The sequence below is a fragment of the Papio anubis genome, chromosome 18 (assembly GCF_008728515.1).
Source record: "Papio anubis isolate 15944 chromosome 18, Panubis1.0, whole genome shotgun sequence".
In the NCBI taxonomy this organism is placed as follows: domain Eukaryota; kingdom Metazoa; phylum Chordata; class Mammalia; order Primates; family Cercopithecidae; genus Papio; species Papio anubis.
The window spans coordinates 8,332,010-8,349,852 of record NC_044993.1 but is presented as its reverse complement, the minus strand read 5'-3'; the positions used below and the strand labels follow the sequence as shown (position 1 = coordinate 8,349,852).

Genomic DNA, 17,843 nt, shown 5'->3' with positions numbered 1-17,843 from the left:
CTTATCCTCTGTATGATTCTGAATTCAAAGAACATGCATTTCAAAAATCAGATTATCCATCTACTAGACCACTGAAAAGTCAAAAGTAGTAAGATCTCAGATCCCTTCCAGTTCTCTTTAAGAATATCAGATTCTGGCCGGGCATGGTGGCTCATGCCTGTAATCCCAGCACTTTGGGAGGCTGAAGCAGGCAGCTCACCTGAGGTCAGGAGTTCAAGACCAGCCTAGTCAATGTGGTGAAGCCCCATCTCTACTAATAATACAAATTAGTTGGGCGTGGTGGCAGGCGCCTATAATCCCAGCTACTAGGGAGGCTGAGGCATGAGAATCACTTGAACCCAGGGGGCGGAGGTTGCAGTGAGGCAAGATTGCGCCACTGCATTCCAGCCTGGGTGACAAAGTGAAACTTTGTCTCAAAAAAAAAAAAAAGAATATGGGATTCTGACCAATTTAAGAATTCTGGGGAAGCATATAATTCCACTACCATGATCCCAATTTCTGAAATCTTTGGAGTGTTTTTTCCTTTATTTCTCTTTAATTGAATGTACAACACATGAATGGCTTCCTGCAATAATTTGAAACATTGCAGATAAAGCTGAGCCCTACCCATTGGTCCTCCCCCAAGCCACTTCCTTCTCCAAAGAAGACAGCTGTCACCAGCCGGACTTGGTCCCCACCCCCTATCCCCCTGAAGCCCCGTGAATTAGATCATATATATGTGCACGTCAGCATAGATTTATGTATGTATTTGCTTCTGTTTTTAACAGCGTGTCGTGCAAATGGAATCCATGGCAGATCTTGTAACCCTTCTTCCTTCTTTTTAACTGCTATGTGTTGTTGCAGTGTGGGGACCACAGTGTAAGCACTTCTCTTTTGATGGACATTGAGGGGGTTTCTGGTCACCCTTTTTTTTTGAGACGGAGTTTCGCTCTTGTTGCCCAGGCTGGAGTGCAATGGCGCAATCTTGGCCCACTGCAACCTCTGCCTCCTGGGTTCAAGCAATTCTTCTGCCTCAGCCTCCCAGGTAGCTGCGATTACAGGTGCATGCCGCCATGCCCAGCTAATTTTTTTTGCATTTTTAGTAGAGACAGGGTTTCATCATGTTGGCCAGGCTGGTCTCAAACTGCTGACCTCAGGTGATCTGCCTGCCTCGGCCACCCGAAGTGCTGGGATTACAGTTGTGAGCCACTGCGCCCAGCTAGTCACCTTTATTTTTTTAAAGACATTAACTGTCTTTAGTCATTATCCTACTGAACTCAATAGGTGTCGTTTATCAAGCCTGAAATGTGACATTTAGTTCTTCCAACAGCTCCAGGACGCAAATGCTACTATTATCCCCATTTTACAGATGAGGAAACTAAGGTTCAGAGAGGTGATGTAGTTTGCCTAAGGCCGCACAGCTCATAAGGAGCAGAAAAGAAATTCAAATGTAGATCTGCCTGACTCTCCGTTTGTGATGATGCACACGTCTGCGAGCAAAAACATGGCTTGCTTGAGCCTCTGAGCTCCCAGGAGTGTGCAGGCTGGTGGGGGAGGCAGCTGGCCCATAGGTCGCAGAGTGAGCAGAGACTGGTGAGGGAGTAAGTGCTGGCATGCTGAGCATGGGACTGGGACCTACCAGTGTCCCTGCAGAGCTGCGATCAGAGCGGGAGACTGTGCAGCCCCTCCCCGCGGCACTGGTGATGGCATTTGGTAGCAGCTGGGTCTGGGCCACTGTGGAGGCAAAGGCTAGAGTGGACAAGGAAGCCTGAAATTTCCCTGCCATGATGTTTCCGGTGGGGTCAGTGTCCCAGGGCTCCCATGAAACAGCACACACTTCTCTCTCCAGTTCTACAAGGCCATGCACCCTCCGGGGGTTCCTTCCAAGTCTTACGTCTTGTAGCTTTTGGTGGCTCCAGGGATTCCTTGGTGTCTAGGCCTGTTCAGGCTGCTATAACAAAATACCCTCTAAACTGGGTGGCTTATAAGCAACAGAAATTCGTTTCTCACGGATCTGGAAGACGGGAAGTCCACCATCAAGGTAGATTGGTGAGGGCTGGCTTCCTGCGTCACAGAGGGTGCCTTCTCGCTGTGTCTCACATGGGAAGGGGCGAGGGAGCTCCCTCGGGCCTGTTTTCTAAGGGCACTGATCCCATTCGTGAGGGCTGCACCCTCATGACCTAATCACCTCCCTGAGGCCCCATGTCCTAACACCCCCACACTGGGGATTAGGTTTCAACAATGAATTTTTTGAAGATACAAACATTCAGACCCGAGCACTTGACTTGGCTTGTGGCCGCCTCACTCCAGTGTCTGCCTGTGTGGTCTCATGGCCTGTGCCTCCTCTGTCTGTCCTTTGTATCCTTTCTGGGGACACTTGTCACTGAATTCAGGACCCACCAGATAATCCAACGTGATCTCCCCATCTCAAGATCCCAAACTTGGGATGTTGCATTCACAGATGGCAGGAGTTTCTTGTGGACATAACTTCTTTGGGGCCACCTGTCACCTCATGACCCAGGCAGAAGTTTCCCTCTCTTAGGGAACGTGTCTCCGGGCACAGCCCTCCCCCCAGAGCATCTTGACACATGCACGGGCAGGAGAAAATCCCACAGCTCTCGGCCCACCCCCGCCCGCACGGGACTCTCCGAGGGGACTGTGCCTGGGATTTGATTAGGGAACCCTGAGAAACTGGCCTGTCCTCATCACAGCCAGAGCATAACACGCCCGAGGTGACTCTCCTTATTGTCCCTTCTGTCACCTCTCATCCCTCCCCTTGTCCTCCTCTCCCCCGTCTCCCTCCTCCTTGGAGAAGACACCCGTGGCTTCTGCCTGCACCGGAGAATGTTTTCCCCTCTTTCCCTCTTTCTATAGCCTGTTCAGAATCTTAACTTTAAACCCGCTGAACTGGGTGTTCCTGCCCCGGTTCAGCCTCCTGTGGGAATGAGGGAGGTGCCTCCTGTCTGCACAGCCTCGGGTCAGCCTCAGAGCAGGGAACCCAGGAGGACGGGAGGGGCGGTCTGGCTGTGCTGAGTTTCAGAATTCTGAAAGAGGGGCGTCTGTTCTAGTCCATGAGGAAATGCACTTCGCCAGGCCCACCCCACACTGGCCCACCCTTGCAGGCTGTTCTTCCACTGCGCTCAGGTTTCCTGGAGGAACAGTCCCCGCTGGGGTGAGGGCCACGTGCAGACCAGAGAGCCTTTCCAGAATGCCAAGGGCAAGTCCAGGATTGTTCCTGTGTGTGCGGCTCAGTCCCTTCAAGGACCAGAGCTCAGGACCAGGGGGTGACCCTGAGCCAGAGTCCTGGTTCCTACAGGGCCGGCTGTGACCTGGAGTGGGTTACCTTTTCCTCTGTGTGTTGTGGTCCTCGAGTCTGTAGCATGGGGGTCCCACCTGTTGACCCCTAGCTGTGCCACATTCAGATCACCTGGAGATCTTAAATATTCTCTTGTTTAGTGCGGTGAAATATGCATGAGGCATCATTTGAACTATGATTAGGTGGCAGTTCAGTGGTTCATTCACATTGCTGTGCTGTCATCACCACCATCCGACTCCAGAACTTTCTCCTCTTCCCAGATGGAAACTCTGTCCCCATTACCCCCTCCCCCAGCCCCTGGCATCCACCATTCTGCTTTCTGTCTCGTAAGAATTTGTCTACTCTAGGGACCCCATATGCATGGAATCACACAAGATTTGGCCTTTGGTGGCTGCCTTATCTCAGCCTCATGTCCCAGGGTTCATTCAGACTGTGGCGTGCGTCAGGATTTCCTTCCTTTTTAAGGCAGAATAATGCTGCAGTGAATGGGTAGACCACACCTTATGTCTCTCTTTATCTATTGGTGGACCTGGGTTGCCTCTGCCTTTTGGCTGTTGTGAATGACGCTGCTGTGAACATGGGTGTGCAAATGTACTTTTAAATATACCGGCGCTCAAAAAAGTCCTGATGCGTAGGTTCCACCCACACCCAACACCAGTCTGATGGGATTGGCCTGGGGTTGGACTCCGTTCTTGGAATTCTAAGCCCCTCGGGTGGTTTTAATGTGTAGCCAGGGTCAAGAACCCTGCCCGACAGAGTCATCTGGGGCACACATCAGCATGGGCCCCAGTACATAGGAAGCCCTGGGCTGTTGGCTGGCCTGATGGTGGCTGCTGGTGTCGGCTGATGTGCGACTTTGTGTGAGAGGACAGCTCGGGGCCGGAATCCTCCCCGACAGCTCCTCCTTGCCAGGGACCCTGTGCGAGCCCCATGCTGACGTCCCTGGCTGAATTCTCCTGGAAGTTTCTCCCGTAGCCTCCTGAGTCTCCAGGTGGCTCCCTCTGACCTCACTGATGATGCGGGTGCCCAGATGTGCTGTTTCTGACACAGGGCAGGGCCAGGGCTTATGCAATCGGGTAATGGGCTGGGGGCAGGCCTTAGGGCAAAAGTCAGCATTTCTGTCCCCCGATGCAGCAAGAACAGAAGACGTCAGGCCCCCACAATGCCCCAGGGAAAGAAAACCCAACCAATTCCAAACACAGCTCACACCTTCCCAACCACAGTTGCAGAGGGCTCTGCTGCCCTCTGTGAAATGAGGGGCCGGATGGCTCAGCTCGAATCACTGCAGTAAGATGGCAGAGTGACTGGGACCAGGCATCCTGGGGTTAGTCCTTGCTTGCTCCTTACAGCTGTCTGGGCTTCCAACAGCTGCTATGACAAATTTTCATAAATTGTGTTGCTTAAAGCCACAAAAATTTGTTCTCATACAATTCTGGGGCCAAATGTCCAAAATCAAGGTGTCAGCAGGGCCACGTTGCTTCTGAGACTCTAGGGGAGGGTCTTTTCCTGGCCTCGCCCAGCTTCTGATGGTGTCCAGCAATCCTTGATGCGCCTTGGCATCCAGGCTCTGCCTCCATACATGGAGGTCTCTCTGGAGCGTGTGTGTGTGTGTGTGTGTGTGTGTGTGTGTGTGTCCACATGGCCTTTTTATAACGACGCCAGTCATTGGATTTAGGGCCAACTCTAATCCAGTGTGACCTCATCTTAACTTGATTATATCTGCGAAGACCCCATTTCCAAAGAAGGTCATAGTCACAGATACTGGGCTTAGGACTTGGGCATATGTTTTGGGCAGACACAGTCCAACCCACAACACCAGCTGTGTGACCTGGGCAAGGTGTGAGCCCCTCCTCTCCTCTGCAGCATGTCCACCGTGAAATGAGGCATGTAGGTAAGAACCTTGCTTTTTAGAGGGCTCAGAAACATCTGTCTCACCTGGAAGCTGCTTAAATGCAGATTCCCAGGCCTTGCCCAGCTCTGCTGAGCTGGAATCTGCATGGTAACCAGACCCCTAGGCAATTCCTGTCCACATGAATGTTTGAGAGTTGCAGGGTAGGTGAAAGGATTTGGTGCAGGGCCTGCCCCAAAGCAGCACCTGGCGCATGTTAGCCATCAATGCCAATTTTCATTCTCCCCACTGCCCGTTCTACCTGCAACAAACACCGAGAGCACCTTCCCTGGGTGGCTGCAGTCACCATCTAACATATCGAAGGAACAGGTGACACGTCATCCCTGCCCCTAAGGAGCTCCTAGCTCAGCGAGGAAAACAGCTACATACAATTTTTTTTTAATGTACTCAAACACATCCACATGATGATTGGATTTTGCCCACGGCGCAGCTGGCCTGAAGAGCCAGGTAGGATGTGGTACTCAGCTGGGAGCCTGACACCAAGGCCAGCTCATCTCCTCAACAGCCAGGCACGTGGTTACCTAGGCAACCAGCCGATGCCGCAGAGACGGTGGAACAGGACGCCCGCCTGAGTTTCCACTGTTTGTTTCCTTGGAAGCAGCTTCGACCACCGGAGGCCACCACCGGTGGGCCCTTGGGGCTGAGTGCCCAGGCGTTTTCCCCTCTTGCAAACAAATTGCCCATCTCTCCAGGAGCCAGCTTTTCAGGCAGGTGTCCACTTGGCACCCAGCTGCACCAGCCTGCAACTGCCGCTGGGAAGCCGAGGAGGTGAGGCTCAACTCTCCGATTTAAAGGCAGCAAAAGCATTGATCAAGGCCTAGAAAGTGCTCAGATTTGCCTCTCAGAGTAGCATGATGGTCAGGTGCTCAGGATCCAGAGCTAGACCTGGATCCCAATTCTGCCTGGCTCTTAGTAAATGCATGACTTACCTCTCTCAGCCTCGATGTTCTCATCTGTAAAATGGGACTTACATTATACCACTCACCTCATTGAGTGGCTGGGATGATTTAAAAAGTATTTATACAAAGTGCTTAGCACAGGACCTGGCCTATGGAGTGCCCTCCAGAAGCGATGGCTTTTCCGCTGTCTTGTCACTTGTCGTTCATCACAACCCAGTATGTATGGTGGTTGTTCTTGGAAAATGTCAGCACTTGATACGTAGTAGCCATTATGACTGTAATGAGTAGTTTTGTTAGAATGTTCTGTGCCCTGCCTCACCCTTCAGCCAGACTGGGAGTGTGCAGGGGCTGGTTTGTCTTATCTCTGTATCATTTCCCCCACTCCCCGCCCCTCCATAGAGACAGTGCCCCACTCAGAGTAGGCGTCCCTCCACCCACCTTGAAAACATGAGTCCTGAAAGGTAAGCATTGATTAATTCATCTGTAAATTAGTTGGACCAGCAGGTAACAGAGTTCAGTAATTGTGTGGGGTAAATCGGGGTCCCCTAAAAAGACCCCTTACACGCTGTGCTGTCCTGTGGCAAAACTTAAACTGATTCAGTGCAGTTGAGGCACAGGGGCAGGGCAAAAAGCAACAATATATGTGCATAGCAGCACTCTTCGTGATAGCCTACGGTGGAGACAACCCAAGAGTTCATCAGCGGATTAACAGACAAAGAAATTGCAGTATATCCGCCGGGCACAGTGGCTCACCTGAGGTCAGGAGTTCGAGACCAGCCTGGCCAACGTGGTGAAACCCCGTCTTGACTAAAAATGTAAAAATTAGCCAGGAGTGGTGGCAGGTGCCTGTAGTCCCAGCTACTCGGGAGGCTGAGGCAGGAGAATTGCTTGAGCCTGGGAGGCACAGTTTGCAGTGAGTTGAGATTGTGCCACTGCACTCCAGCCTGGGTGACAGAGCGAGACTCCATCTCAAGAAACAAAGAAAGAAAGAGAGAGAGAGAGAGAGAGACAGAGAGACAGAGAGAGACAGAGAGAAGAAGGAAGAGAAATAAATTGTAGCATCTCCATGCAGTGGACCGTTAGTCATGGAAAGGGGTGAAGCCCTGACAGCTGCCACAGCCGGATGAACCTTGAAGATGTTATGCTAAGTGGACAAAAGGCCACATCATGTATGATTTATATGCAGTGGAAGACACATTTTAACCCACAACAGTTTTGGCAGACATGGTTCCACCCACACCACCAGCTGTGTGACGTGGGCAAGCTGTGAACCCCTCCTCTCCTCTGTAACACGTCCACCTTGTAGAGGAGAGGAAGGAAGTGGGGCATATGGGTGAGAACCTTGCTGCCTAGAAGGCTCAGGGACATCTGTCTCACCTGGAAGCTGCTTAATGCAGATTCCCAGGCCTCATCGTGGTCACAAAAGGACACATAGTGTATGATTCCATATATATGCAATGTTCGGAATAGGGGAATCCAGGGACAGAAAGCGGATTGGTGGTTGCCCAGGGGATGGGGGAGAGTATAATAGGAAGTAACAGCTTAAAAAGGTTTCCTTGGAAGTGATGGAAAAGGTTTGGAAATAGTGGTGGTGGTTACACAACACTGTGCTAAATGCCACTGAACTGTTCACTGTAAAAGGGTTAATGGTGGCCGGGTGCAATGGCTCATGCCTGTGATCCCAGCACTTTAGGAGGCCAAGGTGGCGGATCATCTGAGGTCAGGAGTTCAAGACCAGCCTGGCCAACATGGTGTGAAACCCCATCTCTACTAAAAATACAAAAATTAGCCGGGTGTGGTGGCAGGCACCTGTAGTCCCAGCTACTCCGGAGGCTGAGGCAGGAGAATCACTTGAACCCAGGAGGCAGAGGTGGCAGTGAGCCGAGATCATGCCACTGCCTGGGTGACAGAGCAAGATTCCATCTCAAAAAGTAAATAAATAAATAAATAAATAAAGTAAATGGTTAATTTTATGGTGTGTGAATTTTTCCTCAATGAAGTGAGTCTATATGTATGTGTGTATAGTGATGGCAGTCCCCTGGTCCCTCAAAGAGCCTGGTTTCTCAGGCCAGAGTGATGGGCTGTGACTGGTGAAGCCCCTTTGTGATTCCCAGAGACACTGGGGTTGTCCCTACCAAGCCTGGGGCAAGAAAAGAATCCCAATCGGAGAGAAAAAAAATAGTATTCAATCTAATCCCAGAAGCACCGTTGACCCTAAAGCTCTGACCTATAACAAAAACAAAAAAAACACGCATTTACAGTATTTCTTTAAGAATGAGATTTTGGGGGTGTCACTTTCTAGTGAAGTGGAATATCTTCTCGTCGTTTTATACTCCACAATTAGATCACAGATGCCCTCCAGTCATCATGGTCCTGGCGCCCATGTGTTTCACTGGAAATGTGCACAGATAATTGGGACAGTGCTGCCTCCTTCCCTGGGAAATTGTAGCCAAAGCGCCGAGGCTGATTTCGTGACATGGATTGTGTGGGCTAGCAGGCATGGGGAGTAAGGCCAGGGCGCTGTGTTTGACCCAGGGTGTCTCTGTGGGGGGTGCAGTAGCAGGGAGCTGAGAGGTTATGAGCTGGTTTTAGGTGATGGTGAAGACTTGGCGGCCAGAAGGGCAGTTTGGGGGTAACACTTATGAGGCCTGCATTATATCTGAAGGTAATGTGACAGTCTCTGATGCTCACAGGATTGAAGGGAAGCTATTCTGGAGGACTCGAGAAGGCCAAAAATGCTACCTCGCAAGTGTCCAGTCCTCCCGGAAGCCATGGCTTGCTGGAGATAGCAAATTATTTCCTACACGCTTAGCATCTGCAGCCATAGCGAGTCTTGAATCAGGGAAGCCAGAGAAGATAACCAGCCAGTCATTCTCCCTGGGTGTGCAAGGCACAATTGGGGACATTGCACATTGGTAGACCTTTTGAGAAAATTCCAAGGTGGGGTCCCAGTGAGATGGGGGCTTGGAGAGGGGTGTCTCCCATGGGAGGAGGTAGGCAGGGGCCCTTTCCTCTGGCCGAACGCAGTGCCACACACATACTAGACCTCAGCAATGATAGGAAGAGGCAAACACGCATGCTCCTGGGCCCCCGGGGGGCGTGGTGACAGGGACACCAAGGCTTTAGGATAGCACTGCCCGACAGAGCATTCTGCAACAATGAAAACGTTCTCTATCTGCGCCATTACAGTCACCACTAGACACAGCTGGCTACCGAGTCCAGTTATGAGTATTATCAAGTAATGTTACGATGCGATTGAGGTGCTGGATTTGTGGTTGTATTTCATTTTAATGAAGTTCAGTGTGAGTAGCCACCTGGGGCTTGTAGCTTCTGAACTAGGCAGCTCAGCTCTAGGGCCTGCACTGGAAAAAGTTTTCAAAACCGGGCTGGCTCCTCCCTGGCTCATGTTTCCCTGTGGGGTCCTCCTCCACTCTGCAGTTCCATGGGTGCGCCCATGCAGCGTCCTCCCTTCACGACAGGTGGTGGGGAGCATGCGTGCTTGTGTGTGTATGCGCGCGAGCCCCAGAGGCTGCGGCGAGCAGCAGAGCAGCAGAGCAGCAGCCCCTGGCTGGCGCGACTTGCTTCCAGTGCATTCTTAGTCACTCCTCTCCTGGCAAGGGGCACATTCCTGCTGACGACTTGTCTCCCGTGGAGGAGCAACAGGCTCTGCTTTCCCTGGCCTGAGAGCCCTGGCGTATGTGCTTGCCTCTGCCGGGAGAACAGTTGCCACAGTGATGGCAAGTGTTGCCCAGGTAACGTCCCTTCCTTGACAAGCAGAGAGGGTGAGGACAGCGCTGGAGTGGCTGACTCTGCCAGACGGGAAGCAGGAGGCTGTGCCTGCTGTCTCTGCTTGTTGCTGGCTGGTGGGGCTTGGGCTCAGATGTGGGGAGCCCTCCTGAGTTCTGCCTCCCCGGACTACTCCTTTACAGAACTTGGTAGGTGATAACAATCAGAGCTGCTGTTTAGCCAGGAACTGAGCTAAGTGTTTTATATATTATCTCATGGAATAGTCACAGCAAGCCTTTGACAGTAGTTATTCTTATGCTGATTTGCAGACAAGGAAACTGATGCAAGTAATAGACTCTAAGTTTCATGAGCACTGGGGCTTGTCTGCTTTCTTCACCACGGTTATCCTTAGTACTTAACATAGTTCTTGGCACATCATAGTAGATCTTCATGGATGATTGGATGGAATGGTGAATAGATGGATGAGTGAGTGATGGAAGTATGGATGGTAGATGGGTGATGAATGGATGGTGAGGTGGATGATGAATGGATGGTGAGGTGGGTGAAGGATGGATGGGTGGGCAGGTGGATAGTTGGGTGGGTGGATCGTTGGGTGGGTAGGTGAATGGTTGCATGGATAAGTAGATGGATGAATGAATGAGTGGATGGATTAGTGGGTGGGTGCGTGGGTGGGTGGGTGGTTGGATGGATGGATGGATAGATGGATGGATGAATGGTGAGTGGATGGATGGGTGGGTAGATAGATGGCTGAATGGATGGATGGGTGGTTGGGCAGATGGATGGATGTGTGGGTGAACGGTAGGTGGGTGGGTGGATGATGGATGGGTGGGTGGATGAGGTAGAGCTTAGATTTGATATGGAGACTGCTCATGAAGCTTATACTCTTTGCCACTGAGCCATACTACCATTGGTTTTATCTGATGACTGCCTCCCTAGGATAGCATTTTTTTTAAAAAGGCTCTATTGAAATAGAATCTACATACCATAAAATTCACCCACTGTGAGTATACAATTCAGTGATTTTAGTAAATTTATTAAAGTTGTACAGCTGTCACCACAATTAAGTTTTAGAACATTTCCACCATCTTAAAAGATGCCCTCATGCTTGTTTGCAGTCTCATTCCCGTTCCGTGCCCCAGGCAATGAATGTTCCACTTTCTGTCTCTATAAAATTGCCTTTTCTAGACATTTCACATAAGAGAAATCATACAATATGTCTTTTGTGTCTGGTTTCTTTCCCTTAGCGTAGTGGTTATGAGGTGCATCCATCTTGTAGCATATGGGTAATTCAATTCTTTTTATTGCCAAATAGTGTTTGGTTGAATGGCTAAACCACATTTTGTTTATCCATTCATCAGTTGATGAATTTAAGTTGTTTCTGTGAAGAATACTGCTATGGACATTCTTGGGCGTGTCTTTGGAGTTTGTTTCTCTTTCTCTTGGGTAGGTTTCTAGGAACAAAAGTGCTGGGTCATATGATAAATTTATGTATAATGTTTTAAGACACTTTCAAATGATTTTCCACGGTGGCTGTACCAGTTTACCTTCCCACCAGCAACACACAAGATTCCCAGTTTCTCCACACCTTTGCCAACACTTGGCATGGTCTGTCTTTTTCTATTACAGCCATCCTCATAAGGCGAAGTGGTCTCTCTTCATGGTTTTAGCTTGCGTTTTCCTGAGGGCTAATGACGTTGAGTCTTTTTTTGCATGCTTACTCCTAGGCTGGAGTTTGACTTTTAAAGCCAGAGCTTGGCAAACTTTTTTCTGTAAAGGGCCAGATAGCAAATATTTGGAGCTTTGTGGGCCACATTCGATTTCTGTTGCATATTCTGTGTTTATTTTCCGTCATAACTCCTACAGTTTATGAGAGCATTCTTGGTTTCATCGAACAAAAACAGGCAGGGGGCTGGGTTTCACCCACATACTGTAGTTCACCAACCCTGCTCTAAAGTCAGCCCCTTTCAGTGAAAACACCAGGTCACGTGCCCAGCCACAGAACAGTTCCAAGGCCCCTGTGTACTTCCCACTTCAGAGGAATCCGGTGGCCTGTGGGGTCCGTGCTAGACAAACCACCAGGCCACCCACCCCACCTGGCAAAGTGCACTCAGCAGGAAGACCATATTGCAAAGCCGAGGGCCAGCCTCCAGGGAGCCTGGAGCGGGGATTCCGGAGGCGTCCCTGTCCCAGCTCCACCATGATTCATCACCTGATGAGCTCATCAGAGTTCCTGGGATGAGGCATGCTAATTTGTAACCTAGGGAGGGGGGACAGGGCCCTGTTGATCCTGGACAAGTCTCCCTCATCCCTGTGACCACCCTGACCTGGGGCTCAGAGCCTCTTCTAGGAACAGGGGCCTGCCTGCAGCCCGCACCCACAACGCTGGAGCCCACCCTGTCCCTGCCACTTCCACCACCTTCTGGTTACCTGGCCTCCACTCTCAGAGCCTCTTGGGCTTGTTTCTGGATCTTGTCCCTATGCCACCAAGCATTCTTGACACCTCCTTCAGGATCTCTTGGCAAGTCTGATATCCTCTCCGCCCAACCCCGCTGGCCCTCACTGATGTGATGGAAAGAGCTTTGCAGTGGCCAGAGCCAGTTTTCACTCCTGAGTTGTCCGTTTCTAGCTGCTTGACTCCGGGCAAGTTGCTTGACCTCTCGGGGCCATGATAGGCTTCTGTGCACAGACAAACCAACAGTCCTCTGGCAAAAGCTGCAGCTGGCCACCCCCTCAGCATCACGTGAGGGCTGCAGGCTGCTCACCATGAACACCTGGGACCCTGCGCGAGCACATGCTTTTTGCTGGCTCTGGGATCACTCTGGCCTGGGCACAGGGCAGTCAGAAGGCCTGAAGAGTTGGCCTGGTGTGGTGGCTCTTGCCTGTAATCCCACCACTTTGGGAGGCTGAGGTGGGCGGGTCACGAGATCAGGAGTTCAAGACCAGCCTGGCCAACATGGTGAACCCCATCTCTACTAAAAATACAAAAATTAGCTGGTCATGGTGGTGCACACCTGTAATCCCAGTTACTTGGGAGGCTGAGGCAGGAGAATCACTTGAACCCGGGAGGTGGAGATTTCAGTGAGCCGAGATCTCACCACTACACTCCAGCCTGAGTGACAGAGCAAGACTGTCTCAGGAAAAAATATATATATATCCCTGAAGAGTTTAGGGAACTGATGGACAAATGGCCAGCTCCCTCACTCTTTAGGACCGTCAACTCTGAGTGTGATCTGCGCTGTCCCCTAGAGCCCCCAGCAGGAGTGAGCCCTCATTGCCCATATCATGTGCTTGACAATGCCCCGTTTATTGACCGTCTTCTCTTCCCCATCTCACTTCCCCATTCTCCCCACCAGTATTTCCTGCCATTCCCTCTCAAATCAGTAAGCCATTTGCGCTCAGTCGCTTGTCTCAGGGTCTTCCCTATGACAAGCCCCAGCTCATGGGATACTGTGAGGATTGAGTGAGATAAAGCTCATAAGAGCTAGCACTGTGCCTGGCACATGGTATGTCCTCATGAAATGTTAGCCCTTGGTACAAGCCCCGGGACCTTCTGGCTCTGAATACAGCCTCTGCAGACTCTCCCATGGATGCCTGTGAAACAAGGGCTTGGGCCCTCCCGGGAAAGCTGTTGTCCTCCCCGCTCGAAGAAGGGGAGCTGTGGATGAGCTGAGGCTGGGTGCACCGACCCCGAGGGCTCGTCTCTGAAGCTGCATTGGTGCCAGCAGTGCCCACTGGGCTCTGCTATGCCTCAGACTGGTCGCCTCTGCATCTTCAGTGGCGTCTGTGTGTGGAGAACAGGAGGTTGTACTCACAGCCACCCACCTCAGGGCTGGTTGTATTTTGCAAAGTTTAAATGAGACTTCGCTGGAATGATGTTCACCAAATATTAATGGTGGCTATTTCTGGGTTGTGGGATTTTTGAGGCCTTTTAAAACTTACCCTCTTCTTTGTGCTTTTCAGTATGGTTTAGATTTTTTGCAATGAGCATGCATCTTTACCAAAAGAATGAAGTCATTAATCTTTCAAAAGTAAATAATGTGCAGCTGATCAGAAGAGTCCACTTAGAGCCCAGACTCCATGCAAATCTGCAGTCTGCTGTGGGAAGACACGGGTGTGGATCACTGTGGTTTGCTTTGGGGCTTGATATATGGTGGATTTTGTGTGATCATTTCATGGTCTTTTAAAAATTAAACAATTCTCTGGGTACACACTGAAACCACAGACTCTAAGGCTCAAAGGAGCATTCATCCTCTGGAATGGGCAGGGTTCTTGCTTCAGACATGTTGTGTTTTGCACAGATTTTGTTGTGCTGCTCAGGCAGCATGTCCTGCTCACAGCACTAGGACAGGGCAGCTTCAGTTGACAGTAACTAGGAAGGAGGCTGGTTATGGTTCCAGAGACACCTCAGTGGACTGGGTATGTCTTGTCATTAATGAAGTTCAGCCATCATCAATATCAACAGCATGTTTACTCTTCACTGTACGCTCACCCCTGACAGCTTGTCACACGTTTCTTCCCGTACTTTTAGGGTCTCCAGTGGCTGGCAAGGGAATGTTTCTGGTCTTTCCCCTCCTGCTGCCTGGGGAATGCTGGGCTGCCTTGGCCTCCTTTGCCCTCCTGGGCCTATGAGAAGAGCTGATCTCTTTCTGATTCTTGATGTGGAATGGGTGAATGGGCAAAGAACAGTAAGACCAGGGTGCTGGAAGGAGGAGAGAAAGGTAGGCAGGTGGGTAGATGAAAGAACTAGAGAGAAGGAGAAAGGAGCAGAGAGAGGAGAAGGGAGAGATGACAGGAAAGACTTGGGGTGATGGGGGGGTACTGAAAACCGCCCTTGGTGTGAGTTCATGGGGGTAAGACTAGTGGCAATGAGTGTATCAGAGGCCCCAGAAAATCATGGGGTGTGGGAAAATAATGGAGAGGAGGAAGATGGGATGCCGTATTGGCCTAGGTTTTACATTTCATCTCCTTCAGTTTTTCAAGAGACAGATGCAGTCTCAGCGTTCCTTTTTGTTACTCTTGGCTGTTTTGGCTGGACTTTACTTTTGAATGCGACTCCATAGAGTGGACCACATGGGTCTAGGATGGGTAAGGGTTACAGATAGAAAGAGATACAGGTATTTTCGAGCCTGACTTACAGAACAGGACCCTGACACTCAGAAGGTGAAAGTTTTCTAGGAAGAACCAGATCTTTCCAACTCAGGTCCACCTCCCGTCCCACCACTGTGCCTCACCAACAGAAGTAACTGTTCAACTTGGTGTGGAATGTGTCCCCCAAATATTTCCTCGATAGCAGTGCGTCCCAAGACCACTTGATAATTCCTAGCTCAGAAACTAAGCGGTCAGGGAGGCTCTGGCAGCTTGTAGGTTTCTGTTTGAGCCTTAGCGGTCAGCAAGGGACCCTCCTCTCCCCCCTCCTCTTTCTGACTTTGGCTCAGAGATTGTGACATGTCACCCCAGCTGGCTGCTGGCACGGTGATACTAAAATTAGGCTCTCCCTAAGGAGCAGAGCACTTAACGAAGGAGTTCATCCAGTTAGAAAGTCTCTCAGGCAGGCCGGGTGCAGTGGGGCAGGCAGCTGCAAAGGCAGGAGCCAGGGCGGGGGTGGAGGGAGCGCTTGGCCCAGACCTCCGCCTTCCGAGGGCCTCCGTTTCCATGATGTCAGAGAGGCGGAACTAACCCTGCCTCAAATCCAGGGAGGCAGCAGCCCCTGCCCCAAACACTCTCTGGCTTCGACACAGCGCCCAAGCGAAGGTGAGAGCACTCTTCTCTTCCTCGCCAGGTGGATGCGGAGGGCAGCGCCGGGTTTCCAGGTCTTCCTCACCAGGTGGATGCGGAGGGCAGCGCCGGGTTTCCAGGGGAGCATTCTGGGTTTAGTCCCTACCTGGCTGGAGTTTAATTCCCAGCCTTAATCCTGTCTGTCATGTTTCCTAGCTGACTACCTGTCTTCAGGCGACCTCTTGGGAATGGCGTAGGCAGAAACAGTGCCTTCAACTCAGAGAAAGCCCCTTTGTGGACTGACCATTCCCACTGTTACTGCACTTGAATCCTTGGGGAATGAGTTTGGCAAAAGATACGATCTAAAAGAGAAATCTCCCCATTTTGTTTTTGCAGTCACTGGAAACTGTGTGGAGACAGTATAGTATGGTGGTGAGGGTACTGGCTTGAGAGTCAGGACACATGTTTCTGTCTCAGCTCTGCCAACTCTAGAGTCTTGGGCAGATTTTCTAACCTCTTGTGTACCTCGGTTTCCTCATCCTTTTAGCAAAAACAAAAACAAAAAACAGGAAAAAAGAAAAAGGTCATCTATCAAGGATTATCATCGGGCTGAAGTGAGCCTGTGTGGGAAATGGGTCTCTGGTGTCAGGAGGCCTGGCTGCAAACGCACCCTGTGGCTTTGAACGAGACCCTTCCTCTCTCGGGGTGTCAGTTTCCTTATAAACGGGGACCGGGCCAAGTTGGCAGTTTCTCAGGGCCTTTTCACCCTAACCCATCTGATTCTTTGATTGTCTTCCATCTTCTGCCCTCCTTACATGAGTAACATGTTGCTGTCTCTTTATCTCTTTCAACCAGAAAAAGATTTACAAATATAAGAAAGTGCTGAGTAACCCAAGCCGCTGGGAAGTTGTCTTGAAAGAGATCCGGACCCTGGTGGACATGGCCCTGACATCACCCCTGCAGGACGACTCCATCAACCAGGCCCCACTGGAAATCGTCTCGAAACTGCTCTCAGAGGTAAACCCCTCCCCCCGGGCCCCTTTACATTGTTTGCCTTTCCCTCCACCGATCACCGCCGATCACCGGCTCCCCGCCAAGCAGCACGCGCAGGCAGAGCTCCTTGTGGGCTGTGTTGTCACCCTGCTGCCGAGGGAGGTGAGCAGTTGCCCACCCAGCCATGTGTGGGAGTTGGTGAGGGAGGCTTGCCCCAGCTGCTTCCAGCTGTGCTGTCTGGGGATTGTAGCACGGAGGAGGAGGTGTTGCCCTGTACAGTGGGGGCCGGTAGTCCCAGCCCCATCTCTGTTTTCCCCCACCAGTGGCCCACATGAGCTTCACGGGTCCAGGGGGACTTAGCCTTCTGCCCTCGTCACCCCACAAAGCCTGTAGATGTGCTTTGTTTAATTTAAACACCATTTTAAAAATTAGGATATTTCACAATACACTGGGAATTTCCAGGTTCTCTTTAAAAACAATCAGAAAATCCAGCCGCGGTTTACAGCTGGCGCTACCTGGTGCTACCTGTCGGCTGGGCTTCCTGTGCCATCTGCTTTGCTGGCCTCCCCGCATGTTGAATGTGTACTTTGTGCCAGGCACCATCTGGGAATTCAAGCAAAGACAAGCCCCTACCCCCCTGGAGCTTGTGTCCCGGCAGGGGAGACAGGCAGTGAACAATGAAACTCATCAGCGAGTCTGTCCCGCTGCTGGTTAGGCAGAAGGCGCTTCGGAAATGTGCTTCTTTCTGTTGTCTCTGTTTCAGATGCTATTCTAGGTGCTTTACAAATATTAATACTGCTCTCGTTTATTTGCTCACCTGGCCCTCTGGGAACACTGGAGTTGATGACTCCTGATTTAAACTGTGCACGGCCACCAGGGTGATGCTTCTGTCCCCCTCCCCTGACAGTGGCACCCCCGGTTCCTGAGTCACCCCCATCAAGCTCCCATGCAAGTGCCCGGCTTCCTGGAGCCCTCCCCTCTCTGGCCACTGCCCTGGGACAGGAGCCTGTCACCAGCCCTGTGTGTCTGCGGAGTAGAGAAGGCCCCTCATTCTGGGAGGACGCGGGGTGGGAGGTAGAAAGTAGGTGGCAGTGACAGTTTCAGGCAGAGGGACAGAGGTCAGAGGTGGTGTCCTCACTTGGGAGACCAGCATCGTTCCAAGAGGAGTGAAAACCCAGGCTGGGAAATGAATCACAGAGTGGCTGGAATTCTGAGGCCGGGTGCCAGATGTCCAGCCCCAGCTGCAGACTTCTCATCTGGAGAAGGGGTCCCTGCTCACCTGTAG

The 17,843-nt window shown here is 51.2% G+C and overlaps 1 protein-coding gene across 1 annotated transcript in view; it reads left to right on the top strand.

Moving 5' to 3' along the window:
• Positions 1 to 17,843, top strand: part of CMIP (c-Maf inducing protein) — a 261,683-nt gene that overhangs the window by 187,060 nt on the left and 56,780 nt on the right. Inside the window, exon 4 of the mRNA XM_031658628.1 lies at positions 16,421 to 16,582. Within this exon, the coding sequence (XP_031514488.1) occupies positions 16,421 to 16,582 (162 nt within the window). The remainder of the gene's footprint in view (positions 1 to 16,420; positions 16,583 to 17,843) is intronic.